The sequence below is a fragment of the Nicotiana tabacum genome, chromosome 21, assembly GCF_000715075.1.
Source record: "Nicotiana tabacum cultivar K326 chromosome 21, ASM71507v2, whole genome shotgun sequence".
Classification (NCBI taxonomy): domain Eukaryota; kingdom Viridiplantae; phylum Streptophyta; class Magnoliopsida; order Solanales; family Solanaceae; genus Nicotiana; species Nicotiana tabacum.
In genome coordinates this window covers 77,461,294-77,479,554 of record NC_134100.1, presented here as the reverse complement: position 1 = coordinate 77,479,554, position 18,261 = coordinate 77,461,294, and the positions used below count along the sequence as shown (strand labels likewise).

Here is an 18,261-nt window from a genome sequence, read left to right as displayed (position 1 = left end):
GAGTTTTTTTACTTTAATTATTATTCTTAATTCTTAAGTTTCGACTTGCAGATTTTAGCAATTTGTGGGCTCCCACGACTGTTACGTGTCCGAGAAAGAGTTAAGAGTAGTGGATACTACCATGTGAGCTCTCCGGAACCAGCTCTTTTGGACTCACGAGAAACAAATAGGTAAAAAACAAAATGTGTAATATTTTATATATAGCGCGGTGAAACCATTTTATATATAGCGCGGTTATTCACCGCGCTATACCTTAACAACACGTTTGTCCGTTAAAGTATAGCGCGGTAAATAACCGCATTATATATAAAATGTCTTGCCCCACCAATAATTCTTTTACACTTAACTGACCGACCACCGATAATTCATATGGATATAGCGCCTATTATGTATGCGCTAAATATATAGTGCCTACAATGCATGCGCTATACTTCAATTATTGTACCCCAGGCTGATTTTTTTCTTATTTAAGGAGTTCCAAAATTAGGTAAAAATTCATTCTGGATCCTTAAGGTCTTCCAAAATATTTGTTCGTTAAGTTATTTTGCATTTTGTCATAATGTCCGAAGAAGATCGAAAAATTAGGGTTTCATTATATTGAAGGGGTGAGGTTGTGGTGAAAAATAACTCAGTATGCTATAGTTGTTCTCCACAGTGTCATGTTAAGTTGCCACTTACAATGGAGTACAATAGATTGATATCGTTGTTATGTAAAAAAAATGAGTGTGAGCAAACGTTCGGTGAATATTAAAATAACCGAAAATATTCGTATTCTGTTACTCCGCAAGGGGTTACTTGTTATGCTGAGTTTAACAGCGATGACGATGAAACTCTGACAGATTTTTTGAGAACTCCGGATGAACACCGGGAATTTCGTGTGATAAAAATGTTGGAAATGTACATCAAGGCTAAAGACATTCGCAATAATGAGGTTCCGCAAAATAGGGATATCCCTCAATCATCGGATGGTTTTTTTGGAGCAGTTTTATCCGAACAGGTTCCGGATGAAAGAATTTGGCCAGATCTAAACTTATCTCCACGGGTAAATGCGGAGCGAGGATATAATTTCTCCCCAAGTTTACATAATCCACAAGCCGAGTGGTAAACTTTAATTTTCCTTTGTGTTACGATATTTATTTTTAAGTATTAAATGTTTATTAACATGCATATATTCCACAGGGGGTACTGGCCAGATATAAATTTTACAAGTAATGAACCAAGGAACAGTTGGAATATGCTTAGTTTTGGTGTGTTGGATCATGATGATCTATCCGGGAGTCATCATCAACAGGATAATGTGCATCATGGGATATCAAGACATTATGATTTGTAAGTGAAGTGATACAATTTATATGTAATATTTGGATGAATTTGAGAAACTCATTATTTTATTGGTTGTGTAGTGAAAACGAGCAACTTGAAGGTCCTATCCTTACTCAATTTCCCGAAGACGACATATTTAATCGGGATCTGGCAGATGCGCAGAGTCACGAAGATGATAGTGATTATGACAACAATGCTGACGAGTCTGGAGATGACACACCCTTCCCTGATAAGGGTGACGACGATAAGGACGAAAATGATGAACCTGATTTGACGAGGGAGCATGCTCCACCTCCCGTTAGACCAAGAGTGTACGAGTCCCATGTGACGTTTCATTCAAGGGAAATTTTCTACCTTGATTAGTTGCCAAGTATGCCGGATGTCGATGCCCTCACAAGGGATCTTGACGAAATTCGGACAACAATGTGGGATAAATCTAGAGAAACGATGATGTCAAAGGGCATGTTTTTTGCTGATAAAGCGCGCCTAAGCAGGGCGGTGCAAATATACAACATAAAAGAGTATCGTGAGAACCTGGTTCATGAGTCATCTCCGAAAGTATACAAGGTTATTTGTCGTAGATGGTTTCAAGGTTGTAATTGGATGTTGCGTGCGAGAAAGTTGAAAATAAATATGTAAATTGTGGGAAAATACATTGGCGCCCACAATTGTGAAATGGACACATTCAGTGGGAATCATTTTAACTTGAATGTTGATTTGATTTCTCTTATCTTGATTCCACACATTGAAGTGTCCATAAGGTATAAGATCAAAGAGTGTATAACATCTGTCTACATCGTATATGGATGTACCATTACCAAAAGAAAAGCATTTCTCGGGCGTAAACGTCCGTTTGGAATTGTTTATGGTAACTGGGATAAGTCATTTGCCGCTCTACCCAAGTACATGGCTGCATTGCAATACTTTAACCCCGGAACTGTTGTTGAATGAAAGCTTGAGCGGAGTCCGGAAATACCAGAATATATATTCAGATATGTGTTTTGGGCATTTAAACCAGTCATTGATGGTTTTTTGCATTGTCGACATTTAAACCATACCACTTGTCATCAACCAAATCAGTATAACAACCTACCATATTTTTTTAAAGGTAGGGATCGATTGTGTTATGACGTGTTCCATGTGGATCTTTTGAACTACTTTTAGTTTTTTGCCTCTTCGTAAACCGCTTATTAAATGTTAGTGGCATTTCTGAATTGGATGTTGTAATGGTTCTTCAAATAGTATTTGAATATTGATCTCTTAGTTCAACTTAAGAAGAACTAAGTTGCATGAACTTGTATATTAAACGTAGTGCATCACCAATATGCGTTAAGTGTATTGTCATGTCGAAATGAAAAAGATGTCGGCCTGAAAAAGTTGTTGACCTGAAATGTTGGACCCACTTGTACCCGAAAGAATCATTATCACGCGAAATATATGGCCTCGCCAATATGCGCTATGTGTATAGTCATGTCGACCTGAAAAAGTTGTCAACCTGAAAAAGTTGTCGGCCTGAAAAAGTTGTTGACCTAAAAAGCTGGACCCACATGTACCCGAAAGAATCATTACACATGAAACATAGCGCCTCGCCAATATGCGCTATGTGTATTGTCATGTCGACCTGAAAAAGCTATCGGCCTGAAAAAGCTATTGACCTGAAAAGCTGGACCCACTTGTACCGAAAGAATCATTATCACACGAAATATAGCGCCTCACCAATATGCGTTATGTAACCTAAAATCACTCTTAGCTGCCTATAAAAACCTTGCGCATTTTAGTTATTATTTGCGTCGTAACGAAATGAATAGAAAAAATTTCCATTAATCTTTTATTTTCGAGCATTACGACATGTTTGGACGCAATTACGTACCAAGGTGTTACTGTGGCAAACGTGCGATTTTGAAGCCATGTTGGTCAAATTGCAATCTGGGGCGCTGACGTTGGATGTGAACACAAGTTGTAAGTTATTATTCTTGGAAGAAATATTTGTTAATACTTTTTATATAACATGTTAATTAATAGTCTTGTGTTATTCTCCCATTGGTAGGATGAAAATCAATATGGTTTTGAAGAATGGTATGATGAACCCATTAATCAGGAATACTACAAATTATGTTTGCTAAACATTTGAAATCTGATCGGTGAATACGAACTCCAGATCGTGAAACTACAAGAACAACTTGCGGTATTGCAGGAGAAACTAAAAGAGGCAGAAGAAGAAAAAAATATGTTGGAAGAGAAATTTAAGTGGTTGAAGCACAGAATAATGGGCGATAGTGACTAAACAAACACATTGATGTGTTGAGTATAGTATTTTATTTTTATGTTGTACGTGTCATGCATTATCTTTAATTGGTAACGAATTTAAATTTTATGTTAAGCTGTCATTTTTTTTATGTTCTAGTATTAAACTAATAAATAACCCGAGAAATAAAAACACATGCGCAAATTATGTAAAACATAAATAATGTTGCTATTATATATTTAATGCCATATATACAAATAATAATAAATGTCAATGTGTCCCACAACCTGTATGATTTAAAACATTGGATAGCCTGAGGCGCATTCCATCCCGCCCGGCTACGCTATCAGGATCATCCTCATCACGTCGCCTCTTTATCGGGAGGATGTGTTACAGTATGATAGTCGGTAAGGCTGGCAGACTTGGTAGAAGCGGTCGTCGGTCCAGCAGTAACCTACAGAATAATAAGATATTTTACTATATGAAATATAAATTACTAACGTACGTGTTAGCAAAAAAAATTTAATGGTCATACCATGGTCTCAACGGGCTACTAAATAAGATCATCCGTCTCCGGCATGTCAGTATCGCACAATGTGGCCTCTATGATGGGGGATGACGATATCTTTAAAACAAATAAAACGCTTTAGATATTACTGACTAATCAATGAGATAAAAACAAATAGAAAATAATAGTAATACAAACAAACATGCGCCTGAGTAGTTCCGCAAGGATCTGTCGGAACATCGAGGTGCACTGGAGTAGATGAAGTATGTGATAGCCCTCGGTGATGAGCCATAACTTAGTCATCGCCCACTATGCACCTCTCATGTTGGACGATCATCAACAACCGTCGATGGCTCTGGGGGATCAGGAAAATACTGATCTCGCTCCTGTCGCGTAATGGCCGTGTTCGTGATCAACAATGGAGCTGACGAGGTCACATGCGAAGTCCCTGGCGACAGCTGTAGGCTGAATGACGGCATATCATGAGGAGCATAGTGTGGCTCAGGGTGTTCACCCGACTGATCATCTCTAATATCCTCCATGGGTGCCTCAACGCCCCTTGCTGGGGACCACGTCCTCGCCAACCACCACGACCTCGTGGGACACCCCTTCTTCTCAGGCCATGCCTGCCACGTCTACCACGTTCAGGCTCCACTGGTGGCCTATGATGGTACTCCTCTGGCGGCACATAAGCAACCTCATATCCTAAGCGCTCATCATCTCAGGCACGTCTCAATGTCTCGACAGCAAGATCAGTAACTCGACGACCAAACACGTGCAAAGCTGCCGCTCCCATGCCGGTATGCTGCAGCATCTGCAGTCCTAACTGGTAGAACTGATGTAAGCCAATAGCCTGCATAACATATAAAATATTAATTACTGAAGGATAATGTAACGTTATAAGTAAGTATAACAAATAACATACCAGTGCCTCATGCCTCCCGGCGTATGGAATGTACCAACCACCAGCACGATAAATGAGATCCCGACGAGAAGTCGGGTAACGCTGCGATACCAACTCATATACTCATGTTCGCCTTCTGTACGCTCAGGTAGAGGGTGTGGCAGAATCAGGTCATACCTCTGGTCCCAAACCTCAATCTGGGCCTCTAGCCAGGCCGAGTATGTCTCGTCAACCCTGCAACGATCATCCTGCTGGTAATGTGTCCTAACCCAAGTGGGCGCAATAGGTATAAGCTGCTGTCGACCAAACTAGCGAAGGAGTCGTTCGGTGGCATAATGCTCGACTATATTGAGACATATCAGTGGGATGGAAGAGCTACACATAGCTCGCCCGTGGGAGCAATAATCAGACAAACCAGCTATGAGCGCGTCGACGTATGGCCTCCATACGAACTATTTATTAAACACAAGAATCGTGAGTAAATGCAACACATATAAAGCCAGGCCAAGTAAACTTAAGTATATATGTACTTGTGCGCCTTCAAGCAAATCCAACAAATCCCTGTAATAGGGGAAATGATGTCGAGCCTCGACCTCGCGTCCGTAGCCTCGCCTATCAACCCAACTCCAAGCTAAAGGGAGAAACATTGGAGGTGGTGCATCCGGAGTGATCGGTGGTAGAGGTGGCTGGAACTGCAGGAACCACTCCGAGGCCCAAACCTAATATAGATTGTGGACGTAAAATTTAAGGTATTTGTTTTTACTATGTATGTTATAATCATGAAAAGAATTGACTATGTTTTCACCTACAACAACGGTAAAAATTCGGCAACGTCTCTCTGGGTGCCCATGCACGTCCGACATATCTGCTTATACAGGTAACCTAGAACAACTTCACCCCAGCTGTAACCAGGTAAATCATCTAGCCGCTCTAGATGATGTAGTAATCTCAAACTGACTATGTTTCCTGAAGTGTTCGGGAATAATACACCACCAAACATCAGCAATAACAACAATCTCGTGTGCCGATCGATATCCTCCGGCAGTGAATCATCCGTAATCTCCGCATCCATCGCCACCAGATGCTTCCATACGAGCGTCATCTGCAATCGACTGGCCCCACTCAATGCAGTCGGCTCCGCTGGCTGAAAATCGGTGAGCCGCTGCAACATATACAGGTAATGCACTCCTCTATAGTCTATAAGATCAAGTGGGTAAGCTACAGGTAATCCATCGACAGGCAGCCCGAAAAGAACCTCCACGTCCTCAAGCATGATGGTAGCCTCGTCGATGGATAGATGAAACGCGTGCGTCTCCGGTTGCCACCGCTCTATCATAGCCGTGATCAACGCCCAGTCGAACTACAACCGGCCGATCTCTATGATCCTATAGAAACCCGTATCCTGAAGGCGTCTAACTATACGGGGATGGAGTGGGTGGTCCCTAATGAACTCCTACATATCGTCTATATGTTTGGGGCAGAATGTCTGGGCCAGACACTGCCCATCCCAGATGTATGAAGACTTATGGTTGCCCTGTAGCAACAGTAGCTCTCGAGATCCAGGTCCGGGATGCATAGGGGGAACCTTCATGACGATGTCCGTAAATTGAACGATATTAATTAATGTATTTTTCTTTCTTTTTTTGCTTAACATCTTTAAACATATTGCAATATCTTTTATATTAATATTTATATTTTTAATATATTATTACTTAGGTTGATACATTTTCTATATTATTATTTTATATGTTAGTTTATTATTTTATATGTTAGTTTATTACATTATTTTATATGTTAGTTTATTATTTTATATATTTGTTTCTTATTTTATATGTTAGTTTATTATTTTATATGTTAGTTTATTATTTTACATATTTGTTTCTTATTTTATATGATAATTTATTATTTTATATGTTTGTTTCTTACTTAGCTATTTTTGGGTATAATAGAATTAAATAATTAATTTTTATAACTATACATTATATAATTAATAAGTATTCATATTAAAAATACTTAGTTTGACAAATATTGTTGTTTTTTATGCTATTTTCTTACATTTAACTAAAATTCGAAAAAGTTTGTGTTTGAACTATCATTTTTTTTTCCAGATATTTTTGGGGTTGACATGTAATTAAATGATTAATTTCAATAACTACAAAGATAATTTAGTAATTATTCATATAGCATATACTTAGGTTGATAAACTTTCTATATTAATATTTCATATGTTAGTTTTCAACACTTTTCTACTAAAGTAATACTACTTAAAATGGCCATGAACAAAGTCAACTACCATTAGCTAAAATTTATTATCAGTTTTACTACGCTAAAGGGCACTACATTACAATTACGGGCACAACATAACACAAAAAGGTACTAAACAATAATAAAGTCACATATTAATATATGTACAACAATAAAATCCAAATAACAATAATTATTCATAAAATAATAATTTATCTATTTTACTAATTTTTAAGCACATAAATAATCTAATCTGGATAAAAAATAATAATTTATTTAAATCAGAAAACAATCACGAAAAAATATAGACCACAGTAAAAAAAAACTAATAAATATTTTTTATAACAACTAATAATATTAATTATTCATAAAATAATAATTTATCTATTTTACTAATTTTTTAGCACATAAATAATTTTATCCGGATAAAAAGTAACAAATTAATTAAATCACAAAACAATCACGAAAAAACATAAACCACAGTAAAAAACAACTAATACGGATTTTTTATACATGAGTTTTACCAAAAATTAGGGCGGAATATCTCGATCAAAAATTTTTTGAAAGGTGAAGATTTGATGATTTGGTGACCGAAAAGAGCAATCCACTACGCGATAACCACTTAGATCCGGTATTAGCTTGCTACAATACGGAGAAGATATACTTTTTGTAGGACGGGTGGGCTCCAATGGGGTTTTTTTGCTTTAAAAATGAGGGGGGGGGGGGAGGGGGAGGTTGGTTTTCTGATCGGGGAAGATGGAGGCCCGCTTTTTTAAGTAGGTATAACGCATATATAGGATGCGCTATACTATAGCGCGTCCTATATGTGCACTATACCTCCCGCCCTTTTTGAGTTCAAATATAGCGCAGTTATTATCTTGCTATACCTTAACGAACAAATGTGCCGTTAAGGTAGAGCACGGTGAATAACCGCGCTATATATAAAATGGTACACAGTTATTTTTTTTAACCTATTTGTGTCTTTTGAGTCCAAAAGAACCACACTTTGATTCCGGACTCTACATGAGTGCATATATCCTTTTTTCGATTAAAGTATTTGCTGTGGGATGGTTAACAGTCGTGGGGGCCTAAGGCCACATTTCAAAGAGAGGCCCTAAGTAAGAAATATCAACGATAAATTTTCAATGAAAAGGTATAAAATTAAGGTAGAATAATAAAACAGGCTCAAAATTTTGATAAGATGATATACAACAACATACCTAGTGAAAACTCACAAAGTGAGGTCTGGGGAAGTAGAGTGTACGCAGACCTTACTCCTCTACCTTGGGAGGTAGAAATGTTGTTTCCAAAAGACCCTCGGCTCAAGAGAAAGAATTGCAAAAAAAGGTCAGATAAGGACAATCAATTCAATGCAGTATGAAAATGAAAGTAACGAAAGCGAATAAGCCATGATAAAGCAGTCTAAAAAGGAACAGTAACTATCACAAATAAATCAGATAATCGAAGTACAAGAAACAATAGATAGTAGCAGAAATCAAAAGGGTAAGAAACTATAAAGCAAGGTAAGAAACTATAGAGCAAGATAAGTTGATATAATGATATCGAAAAGTGTTGCATTGCTTCAATACGATGATTGCTTGTTATAATGTTTGATATTTTGAAGAAACTTTAAGCCGCAGTAAGTTACCGATTGAGAGACTTTTCAATATTCAGAATAAAAATAGTAAAAGAGAGAATGAAAAAGGTAAATATATAAATAATAATGTGGGTCTGTATTAATTGTTAGGATATAAATGAGGCAAAATAATAGCTATCCTGCCCATGTAAGGAAATAATTTATTAAAAATTATTCCATTCTCTAATTAGTACAATAATACTCACATTAAAGTTGTTGTACTTTTGCTCTAAAAATTCTTTATAAATTTTAATGTAAACATTTTTTAATAATACATATACAATATGTCTTTAAAGAAAAAACAGGACCCAAAGAGTTGGGGGCCAAACGATTGCTTTATTGACATTATTGTCGAGCCACCCATGATTCTTCGATAATCTTGGTAAAGATTCAACATTGATTACATGCATTTCTAGTTTTGGCGTAAAGTTTAGAGTTAATTTTATCTGCTTCAAATAATACAACAAATAATACAACAAAAAAGAAGTGGCATTTCTAGCTTTGGCGTAATACTTTGTAAATTGCAAAGTTTAGAGTTTGTTTTTCCTTGTGTGTAGTAATGGATATTTCCCATGGCGTGTCAAATGAATTAGAAAGCAATTTTAATATTCAGAAGAATCTTTTTTATTTCCCTATTGAATTGTTTAATAGGCACCAGTATCAGCACCTGGATGTGTGAAAATGATATTTCTTTTGTCTTCAGGATTGTTGATAATTAAATTAACTTATTTGTCTTAGTTATGAATTATAATTGCTCTGATATATGCACTTTTAGAAACAAAACGCTACCATCCGAATTTAATATTTTGTACTTTGTTTACTAAAATTTGAGAATAGTATGTCAAATATTAATATGACACTATTTACTTCTTTTAATTTAGGTGGCATTTGTTTTACAGCTTGCAAATTTGAGTTTACAAGCTTTGAGATTTTTTTTTTCTTTCAAACAAGTGTTTTTTTGAGCTATTTTTTGTTAAAAGAAATTCTTAAGTTTTTTGAGGATTTCTAAAATCAGTTTAAGGAAATTCTCTTCATAATTAAAGAATTTTTAATTAAAGTATTAAAAATAATTCAGACTGAATTTGGAAATTTTCTACTGAATGCAGCATAGATACAGTCGCACGTGTCAACAACTACCTGAGTCGGCAATTGTGCTGTTTTCACGTGAAAGGGTCCGTACTATCAATAACATGTTCCTTGGACATATCAGAAAAGGTCACGTCAACTATCATGTTTTATTTCCTGCTTTTGAGAAGAGAAAATAGTAGAGAAATTGGACACAAAGCTACGTCAATCTAATGATACGCAACTGTCATAAACTAACAGTAACGGTAATGTTTTGACTTGATAATTTTTTTTTAAATTCAACTTCGACCATTGTGGTGTAGGGGTTGTATATAATTAAAACCCCAAAAGTGAACATACGTAGGAGGGGGACATGTTGCCTTACCTCCTTAATTATATATTGTAAGTTGGTACTATCCAACTTAATCTGTCCATGAAACTTACACAAAAGACGCATATATTACAAGTTCTATTAAATCAGTTAGAGAATTAGAAGAGGAACCAAGTTCCTGGCCACAGTGTGATCTAATCATGAACATAATTATAAAAATGATTACAAAATTAGTCATGATTAGGATGAGAGAATTTCTCGACTTGTCTGATTCTAAAGCAGGGGAGCTGGAATTTTTCCATTCTAAATGCTCCTCTAGCCTCGGGTGGAAGATCTTTAACATGAGAATATACTTGAGCATTCAAAATGTCCTGTAGGCTAGCTTAATGTTTGGATGGTGCATCCGCAGACTCATTCCCCTCTCTGTAACAATATTCGATAGCAATATTCTGAGACTGAATGATTTGCCTCATATATGTAATGTCATCTTCCAATTCCCAAGGAGGTCTATATATGCCTTTAAGCATATTAACAACGATAAGAGAGTCCATCCCCAATATAATGTTAGTGATGCCTTTAGTTTTACACCAGTTTAAAATATAGTAGGCCGCTTGAGTTTCCGATTGATTGTTAGTACAAAATTGTAGGGCTTTGGCAAAAGCCATAACAAGCTCTCCATTTCTATTTCTAACAATCCCTCCTATTCCGGCTTTCTTGATGCTATTATTGCTGCTCGCATAAATGTTGATCTTGAGCTATCCATCAGGTGGTTTATCCCATGTTACTGCTCTGCTACGTAGGTTGGGTCTATATCTTTCTATCTTTTGGCACAATTGACTCCAGGACCATGTCATGTCCACTTCAACACCATTCTTCTTCATAAATACCTTCAAATGAAAAAAGAACCGAGTGTCTTAGTTTGGAAATTAAGGTTCTAAAGTTACCATACCTGATTGAGCAGTTATGTTTCCATAGCTCCCAAACGATGAATATAGGCACATCTTGACAAAGAATTTTCAGCATATGATTCTTGATGTTATTGAGGTTCTATTGTCTAAGAGTTAAAGCAATATAGTGAAGGTCATTCCTAATTCCCAAAGATCCTGCAAAAAAATTCCAAGTTAGAAAAATAGTGTCACTTCTTAACATAATATGGGAAATAGTTTCCTCCTTGGGGTTGTTACAACAAGAACATTTGGATACAATAATTCGGCAAAACTTTCTAATATTCGTGTCATCTGGTAGATTTTCTTTAATAGCTCTCCACAGATTGAAAGACATCTTGAAATGAATATTCTTTTTCCATATATCCTTCCAAATAGGGAGGGGGTTCCTAATCCGTCTCAAGATCTCATAAGCAGTAGAACATGAGAAATTTCCAGTAGACGTTTGAGTCCAAATAGGGACATCTTTTTATATGTCTATCCCCAATAGGAATTTTGCTGATATGGTTAACCAGACTATTTGGTACTATGTTAGCCAAAAGATTTAAATCCCATAGTTTATCTTTGATGCATTTCCTAATCTCAAAGTTCTTAGGCCTTATGCCATGTTGAATATAAGTACCCAATGGCCCAAGACATGTCCAGTTGTCCCACCAGAAGGAGATACTTCCCTCGTTAACTTTCCACAAGATGTGAGGTTTAATCTTCTTTTCAAATGCATAAATTCTTTCCAAGTAGATGTACCAAAATCCAAGGCTCTAGCCACAGGATGACTTCTAGAAAAGTATTTTGCTTTCATGAACTGAGCCCAGAGATTATCATCAATTCTAAGTCTCCACCATCTTTTGGCAGTAAAAGTTTTACACAAATCATCCAACTTCTTAAATCCAGCTCCTCCTTCCTCAAATGGATAACAAATATTATTCCAAGAGCTCCAATGGTATTTGTTTTTATTTTCAGCTTTTCTCCAGAAAAAATTAGAGAAGTACTTCTCAAGTTTCCTAAGAATAGCTTTGGGAGGAGAGGCTGCATCAAATGTGTGGAAAGCCTGAGATTGTAGAACATGTTTAATCAAAATAGCTCTCCCACCTAAAGAAAAGATATTTCCCTGCCAACCATTAATCTTGAACATAACCTTTTTTGCAATATCAACATAGTAACAAATCTTTTTCCTTCCAGGAAAGATAGAGCAACCCAAATACTTAAACGGAAAGGATTGGTAGTTGTAGTTAGTAACTCTCTTAATCATGTTCTTTCTCTGATCAGAGACATAATTAGAAGTTAGAATGAAACTTTTTTCCTTACTAATTTTCTGACCTGGGGCCTCTTCATATTGATGAAGGGTCTTCATGACCTTCTTGATAGAACATTTGTCACTAGAAGTGAATATGACAACATCATCTGCATAAGCAAGGTGATTAATCCTAGGACCCCTATTGTTCATAGAGAACCCATTATATTTTTCCTTGGTATGGAGATGATTTAAAGCTTTAGATAAAGTTTCAGCAGCAATGACAAAAAGACCTGGAGAGAGAGGATTGCCTTGTTTTAAACCCCTAGTAGATGAGAAAAAACCATATATAGTGCCATTGACAATAATAGATTACCAAACATTAGACAACAGTCTAAGGATCATATTAGTGAAATTTTCTGCGAATCCTATTTTTCTAAGAATAGAGGTGAGGAATTTCCAAGAAACCTTGTCATAAGACTTAGCCATATCTAATTTGATAACCACATTTCCCCTTTATTCTTACTTTTAATGTTCTGGATAATTTTTCGAGTTAAAATGATATTTTCAGTGATGAGACTGCCTTTGATGAAACCAATTTGGTTATGAGAAATGATCTTGGGGAGGAGATTAATTAACCTGTTGGAGACAATTTTGGAGATGACCTTACTGGAAAAATTACTGAGGCTCATAGGTCTAAGCTGAGAAAAGGTAGTGGGGGATTCCACTTTAGGGATGAGAACCGGGCAAGTGTGACTAAACAACTTAGTCAGGATTCTTCCATCAAAAAAGTCTTTAACCATAGCACACAGATCTTGAGAAATAATATTCCAGCAAGCTTGAAAAAATTTACTTAAAACCATCTGGCCCAGTTGCACTATCTGGGTTTAGAGAAAAAACAACCCCTCTCACTTCTTCGGTAGTAGGGGAGAAGAAGAGCATAATTATCATCATGATTAATGACTTTATCAATTCTTTTGAGAAAATTCATATCAGTATTCTGCCTAGGATAGGAAAAAAGTTGACTATAGTGCGAAACTGCAGCTTCAGCTATCCTTTAATTTCCCTAAACCCAATGTCCTTGCTCATTCATGATTCTGTGGAGGTAAGCTTTTTTCCTTCTTTGCCAGATGATGCTGTGAAAGTATTTGGTATCGCTATCCCCCACCTCTTCCCATTTAACATTAGCTTTTTGTTTGAGGATAGAGGTTTGCATATTAGTCCATCTGATTTACTTAGCATAAAGAGAGTAAAGTCTACTTATGTTGATTTCACTCTCATCATGATCATAAATAATCACCATATTTTCAATCTGTTGCTCGTGTTCTTCAACTTTATAAAAAATATTTCCAATATTCTCTCTAGACCATCTAATAAGACAATGAGAAAGATTTTTCAACTTTTGGTGCAAGATGTACATAGCATTTCTGTAAGGTTTCTCCTCCCAAAACTCTTCAACCACCCTCAAAGAGTCAGGTTGATCTACCCAAAAATCCAAACACCTGAAATATTTTATAGGAGGAGTAGTTGCTTCAGCACAATTGTAGAGTAATACATTATGATCAGACCCTGTTTTAGGGAGATGCCTCACAATAGCTATAGGGAAACTAGAGGACCATGCGTCATTATAGAAGACTCTGTCTAATCTTTGAAGAATCCTCTTCCATTTTTTCCTTCCATTAGTCCAAGTATAATCACTCCTAGAGTAACCAACATCAGACATACCACACTCATCCATACATTTGATGAAATCAATACTTTTGCTGAGCCTATGGAGATTCCCTCCTTTTTTCTCACTAGCATCCATAATAATATTAAAATCACCACCAATAGACCATGGTATGTCTATCTGATTACTAATTCTAGTCAACTGTCTCCACAAATTCTTCTTTCTTCTAGCCTTGGTTTTAGCATATACCACAGTAATCCATAGAGGTTCATGTTTCGTAATATGCTTAACTTCCAGAGTTATTTGTTGAGATTTATCACTGATTACGTTACAGGAGTAGTCATTATCCCAAAAGAGCCAAATTTTTCCAGAAGAGTTAGCAATGGCATTGGGGAAGCCAATCCTTCTTCTATAATGATGCAATTTATGCTTCTCTAGAAATGGTTCCTAGAAAGCAATAAAATAAACTTTGTGTCTTTTCATAAATTTTTTGAGTCCATTGAAAGACCCTTTAGATTTCATTCCCCTAATATTCTAAATGATTGAACTAATCATTAAAAACTAATTACTGGGGAGTTTTTTTGCCTCTACCTCTACCTCTAGTACTAGAGGTGGTAGTAGATATTTTAGAGCTTTTTTGAGGTTCTTTGACACCCCTAGGAGATAGACCATCTCTATTAACCACTGCATCTTTCTTGAGTTCCCTTTTAGCTGGACTTTGAATAGTTTTGCTCGTATTTTGTTTTTCAAGATTCTCATTATATCTTATATTGGGATCTTCAGGGATATGATCATTAATAGTGGGGCTCTCTTACTGTTGTTGTTGGTCATTCAACAATTGAAAGGAATTTGTAATGTTGATAGGAGGGACTATTGAATCACAATTATTCTGAATATCCTCAGTTCCTTGTCCTGTAACAATCACTACTCTACTTTGGGACTCAAATTTCTTAGTTCCAGATGAAGTTAATTCATCTTCCACCAAGTCCACCATTTGGTTATTGTTGATCAATGTATCCTCCCTATCATTAGTTTCAAAAGTTTGAGGTGCCTCTTCCACTACTTTATGTTGAGAAGTAGCAACTTGGTCATCAACTCCGGAAGTATGAATGTCTTCCTCCACTGATTGTATTTGAGGATCATTATTCTGAGATCGAGCTTCCTCTCTAGCATTACTTCCAGATGTTTGTAAAACTTCTTCCACTGTCTGCTGATGAATGTCAATAGCTTGCACTTTCTTCTTCTTAATAATAATCTTATGAATAGCCATTATTTTCCTTCTTTTTTTTCTTTTCTGCTTTTGCTTCATCTTTTTTCTGTCTGTCACTTCTTGTATCTTAGTTTCAGCTTGTTCGTTATCTTTCTCAGGATGATCAATACTCTTTTTTTTTATAGTAGCACCCTCCATGTCTTGCTCTTTGGATTTAGGAGCATGTTTACTAGTTTCAGCTTGATCCGAGGTTTTGGTAGTGGCAGGGGGAGTGCCTTCCTTATCGATATGTGATTCAGTGTTTTTCTTCTTCTCAATAGCCCTACATTGAATCAGAGAATGTCCCAACCTTCTCCAGTTCTTGTAGTACTTCTGAACACCTTCATATTCTAATTTTGAGTGAATCCCTTAAGTGGGAAAGCCTCGTCCTCTTGTCCTACCCATACACTATTCGGTTGAGGTTTAGTGATATCTATCTCGACCCTAACCTTAGCCATGCTAGGTCGAGTTCTACCATTAGTAGCCAAATCCATAGATAATGGAGTACCAACTGGTCCCAATATTTGCTTGACATAGTACCAAGTGTGACAATGAAACGACAATTCTGGGAGTGAAACCCAAACATGGACAAGAGGAGAGTCATGTTCTGGCCTAAAATCAGGTGACCACATTTCAAGCCACATTATCATTCCTTCAATTTCTAGAGATCTTCTAAAGTAAAAAATTTTACAATCTGTTTCATCACTGAAATCAATAAAAACAGTGCTATAGTCATAGACTACGCTTTTAACCGTACCTTTGATTGAAACTTTTTTCATGAAAGCAACATGGAGGACTTCAATCTTAGGTCTAGTTTTCAAGAATTTCCCAAAAATTATAATCTTACACTATTCATCCATGACCCCATAATAGTCTTTAGCTTTAAAAATAACTGCAGGTATGCCATTATGAGTAGTTGTGCAAGCTTTAATAGAGGGACATCTATAGTTTACGGGAGCTTTGTTCGTGGTGGTCGAAGTACTTAGGGTTTGATTACCTAGACGCGCCACTGGGGGATCCTCCGGCGTGCCCATGAGGACAGAGCGGTTGCCCAACCGCTAAATTTGGGGTTTTGACTGTTGCTGGTTAGCCGTTGTTAGGAGAAGTCAGAGGGAGAGTTTTTCGGTCACTTTTAGTGTTATCTTTTCTGGATTCATTATTTTTGTACACGGGTAAAACCATGGCTAATGAATACCCCGATTTTTCGGTGAGGCAAACGAAGCAAGGACATGACTTCAAGGAATCAGAATCGAAGCCAGGAGCCTCTCGCATCAAGGCCAGACCAAAATACCTGCCCTCAGAGCTATCGAGACCACGCCCCCGGGTCCGGTTCGAGCTCTAAGACCTTGGAGAGCATTACCAAATACCGCGCATGATTAACGAAGGGCCGTGATATCCGTGTTCAACCGGATATCACGGCGTGAATCTCGGCCCATATCAGCAGTGGATTAGTGATTAGCGTAAAGAAAGATTTTTACCTTTCTTAGAATTATACTTAGGGTAAAACTCCCCTACTATATAAAGGGGAAGCTGATTATTCATTAGAAATACTGTAACACGTATATCAAGGCAATATACATTTGTTTCCTCTACTTCTAAAGATTATTCTAAGTTCTTAGTTTTGTTTATAGCCCTTCATAAGTGTTTGGTCTCGAATCGAAGGCAGGCTAATTGTTTGGATCACAACCGAGCCCGAAATCGGTCTTACTACTGGTTTGGCCATTTATTCCATCTTTAATTTGCTCATCTAAAGCTATTAATTACTTGTATTGAATTAGTTCACATATTCTTAAAATCGCGTATAAGTTCAATTGTTATCCATTTTTTAGGGTAAACAGTATGGCGCCCACCGTGGGGCTAAGGATAATAGCGGTAATTTGATACAAATTTTCATAACACACTTTGTTTTACGCTTGTTCTTTGAGATTTTAATTCCAGGTCAACTTAAGAATGTCAAACTCTCAATATTCTCAATTGAACGTTGATGATAAGTCTGGCCACCATGGTGAAAACAACAATATAGTACCTAACAATGAGGTGCCCCCTGTTGACCCCAACAGAGTCCTAGTTGCGGACCCAATCGATGCCAATTCACATGTGGCCATCGATGCAAATCTGCCGACCGACCCCGAAAATAGTGTTCGTGGAGGAACCCGATCAATAACTTGAGGTACGCACGATGGTGAAGGCAATAAGATCAATCTACGGGTGATCTTCGAAATGTTACAAGCTCAACAGACGGTGATAGCCCAGCTGTAGAACCAAAGCCGCGCCCCAGCAGAGTTTAGCCCAAACCATCCCGGGAAAACTCTCGAAGAAATGAACAAATCATGAAAAGACTGGGTGAAGTTGAGCCCGGGACCAACCCAGAAATAATAAAGATGCTCGAGAAACTAACAAAGCGGGTGGAATCGGGGGAGAAGAAGATTAAAGACAATGACAAAAAAGTAGAGACCTATAACTCCATAGTTGATCAAATCCCAGGAGCACTCCTGAGTTGAAAGGCCTGGATTCTAAGAAATTTGTCCAAAAGCCTTTCCCCCCGAACGTGGCACCGAAGCCAATCCCGAAGAAGTTCCATATGCCCGAAATTGCAAAGTATAGCAGAACCACAGATCCTAATGAGCATGTAACCTCCTACACGTGTGCCATCAAGGGAAACAACTTAGAAGATGATGAAATTGAGTCGGTTTTGCTGAAAAGGTTCGAAGAAACCCTGTCAAAAGGAGCAATGATATGGTATCACAACTTAACCCCTAATTCTATTAATTTGTTTGTTATGGTTGCAGATTCCTTTGTAAAAGCGCACGCCGGGGCCATCAAGGTCAAGACCAGAAAATCAGACCTTTTCAAAGTAAAACAAAGAGATAACGAAATGCTCAGGGAATTCGTGTCGAGGTTTCAAATGGAAC

At 37.2% G+C, this 18,261-nt stretch overlaps 1 protein-coding gene across 1 annotated transcript; it reads right to left on the bottom strand.

The window, feature by feature from the left end:
- Positions 1 to 10,639: 10,639 nt before the first annotated feature.
- Positions 10,640 to 14,859, bottom strand: LOC142175309 (uncharacterized). The gene is made up of 4 exons (XM_075241894.1): positions 14,698 to 14,859; positions 13,667 to 14,547; positions 11,823 to 12,756; positions 10,640 to 11,011 (listed from the first exon to the last, which is right to left on the bottom strand). The coding sequence occupies exons 1-4, from the start codon at positions 14,857 to 14,859 to the stop codon at positions 10,640 to 10,642; spliced, it is 2,349 nt and encodes a 782-aa protein (XP_075097995.1).
- Positions 14,860 to 18,261: the final 3,402 nt, after the last annotated feature.

Excerpts from the sequence above, each read along its gene's own strand:
- LOC142175309 (XM_075241894.1), bottom strand. The coding sequence starts at position 14,859 with ATGAGAATCTTGAAAAACAAAATACGAGCAAAACTATTCAAAGTCCAG. Across the intron at positions 12,757-13,666 it reads CTTTACTCTCTTTATGCTAA|GGGTTTAAAACAAGGCAATC; the intron begins GTAAATCAGATG and ends CTCATCTACTAG. Across the intron at positions 11,012-11,822 it reads GACATGTCTTGGGCCATTGG|CTCAAGATCAACATTTATGC; the intron begins GTACTTATATTC and ends CCTGATGGATAG.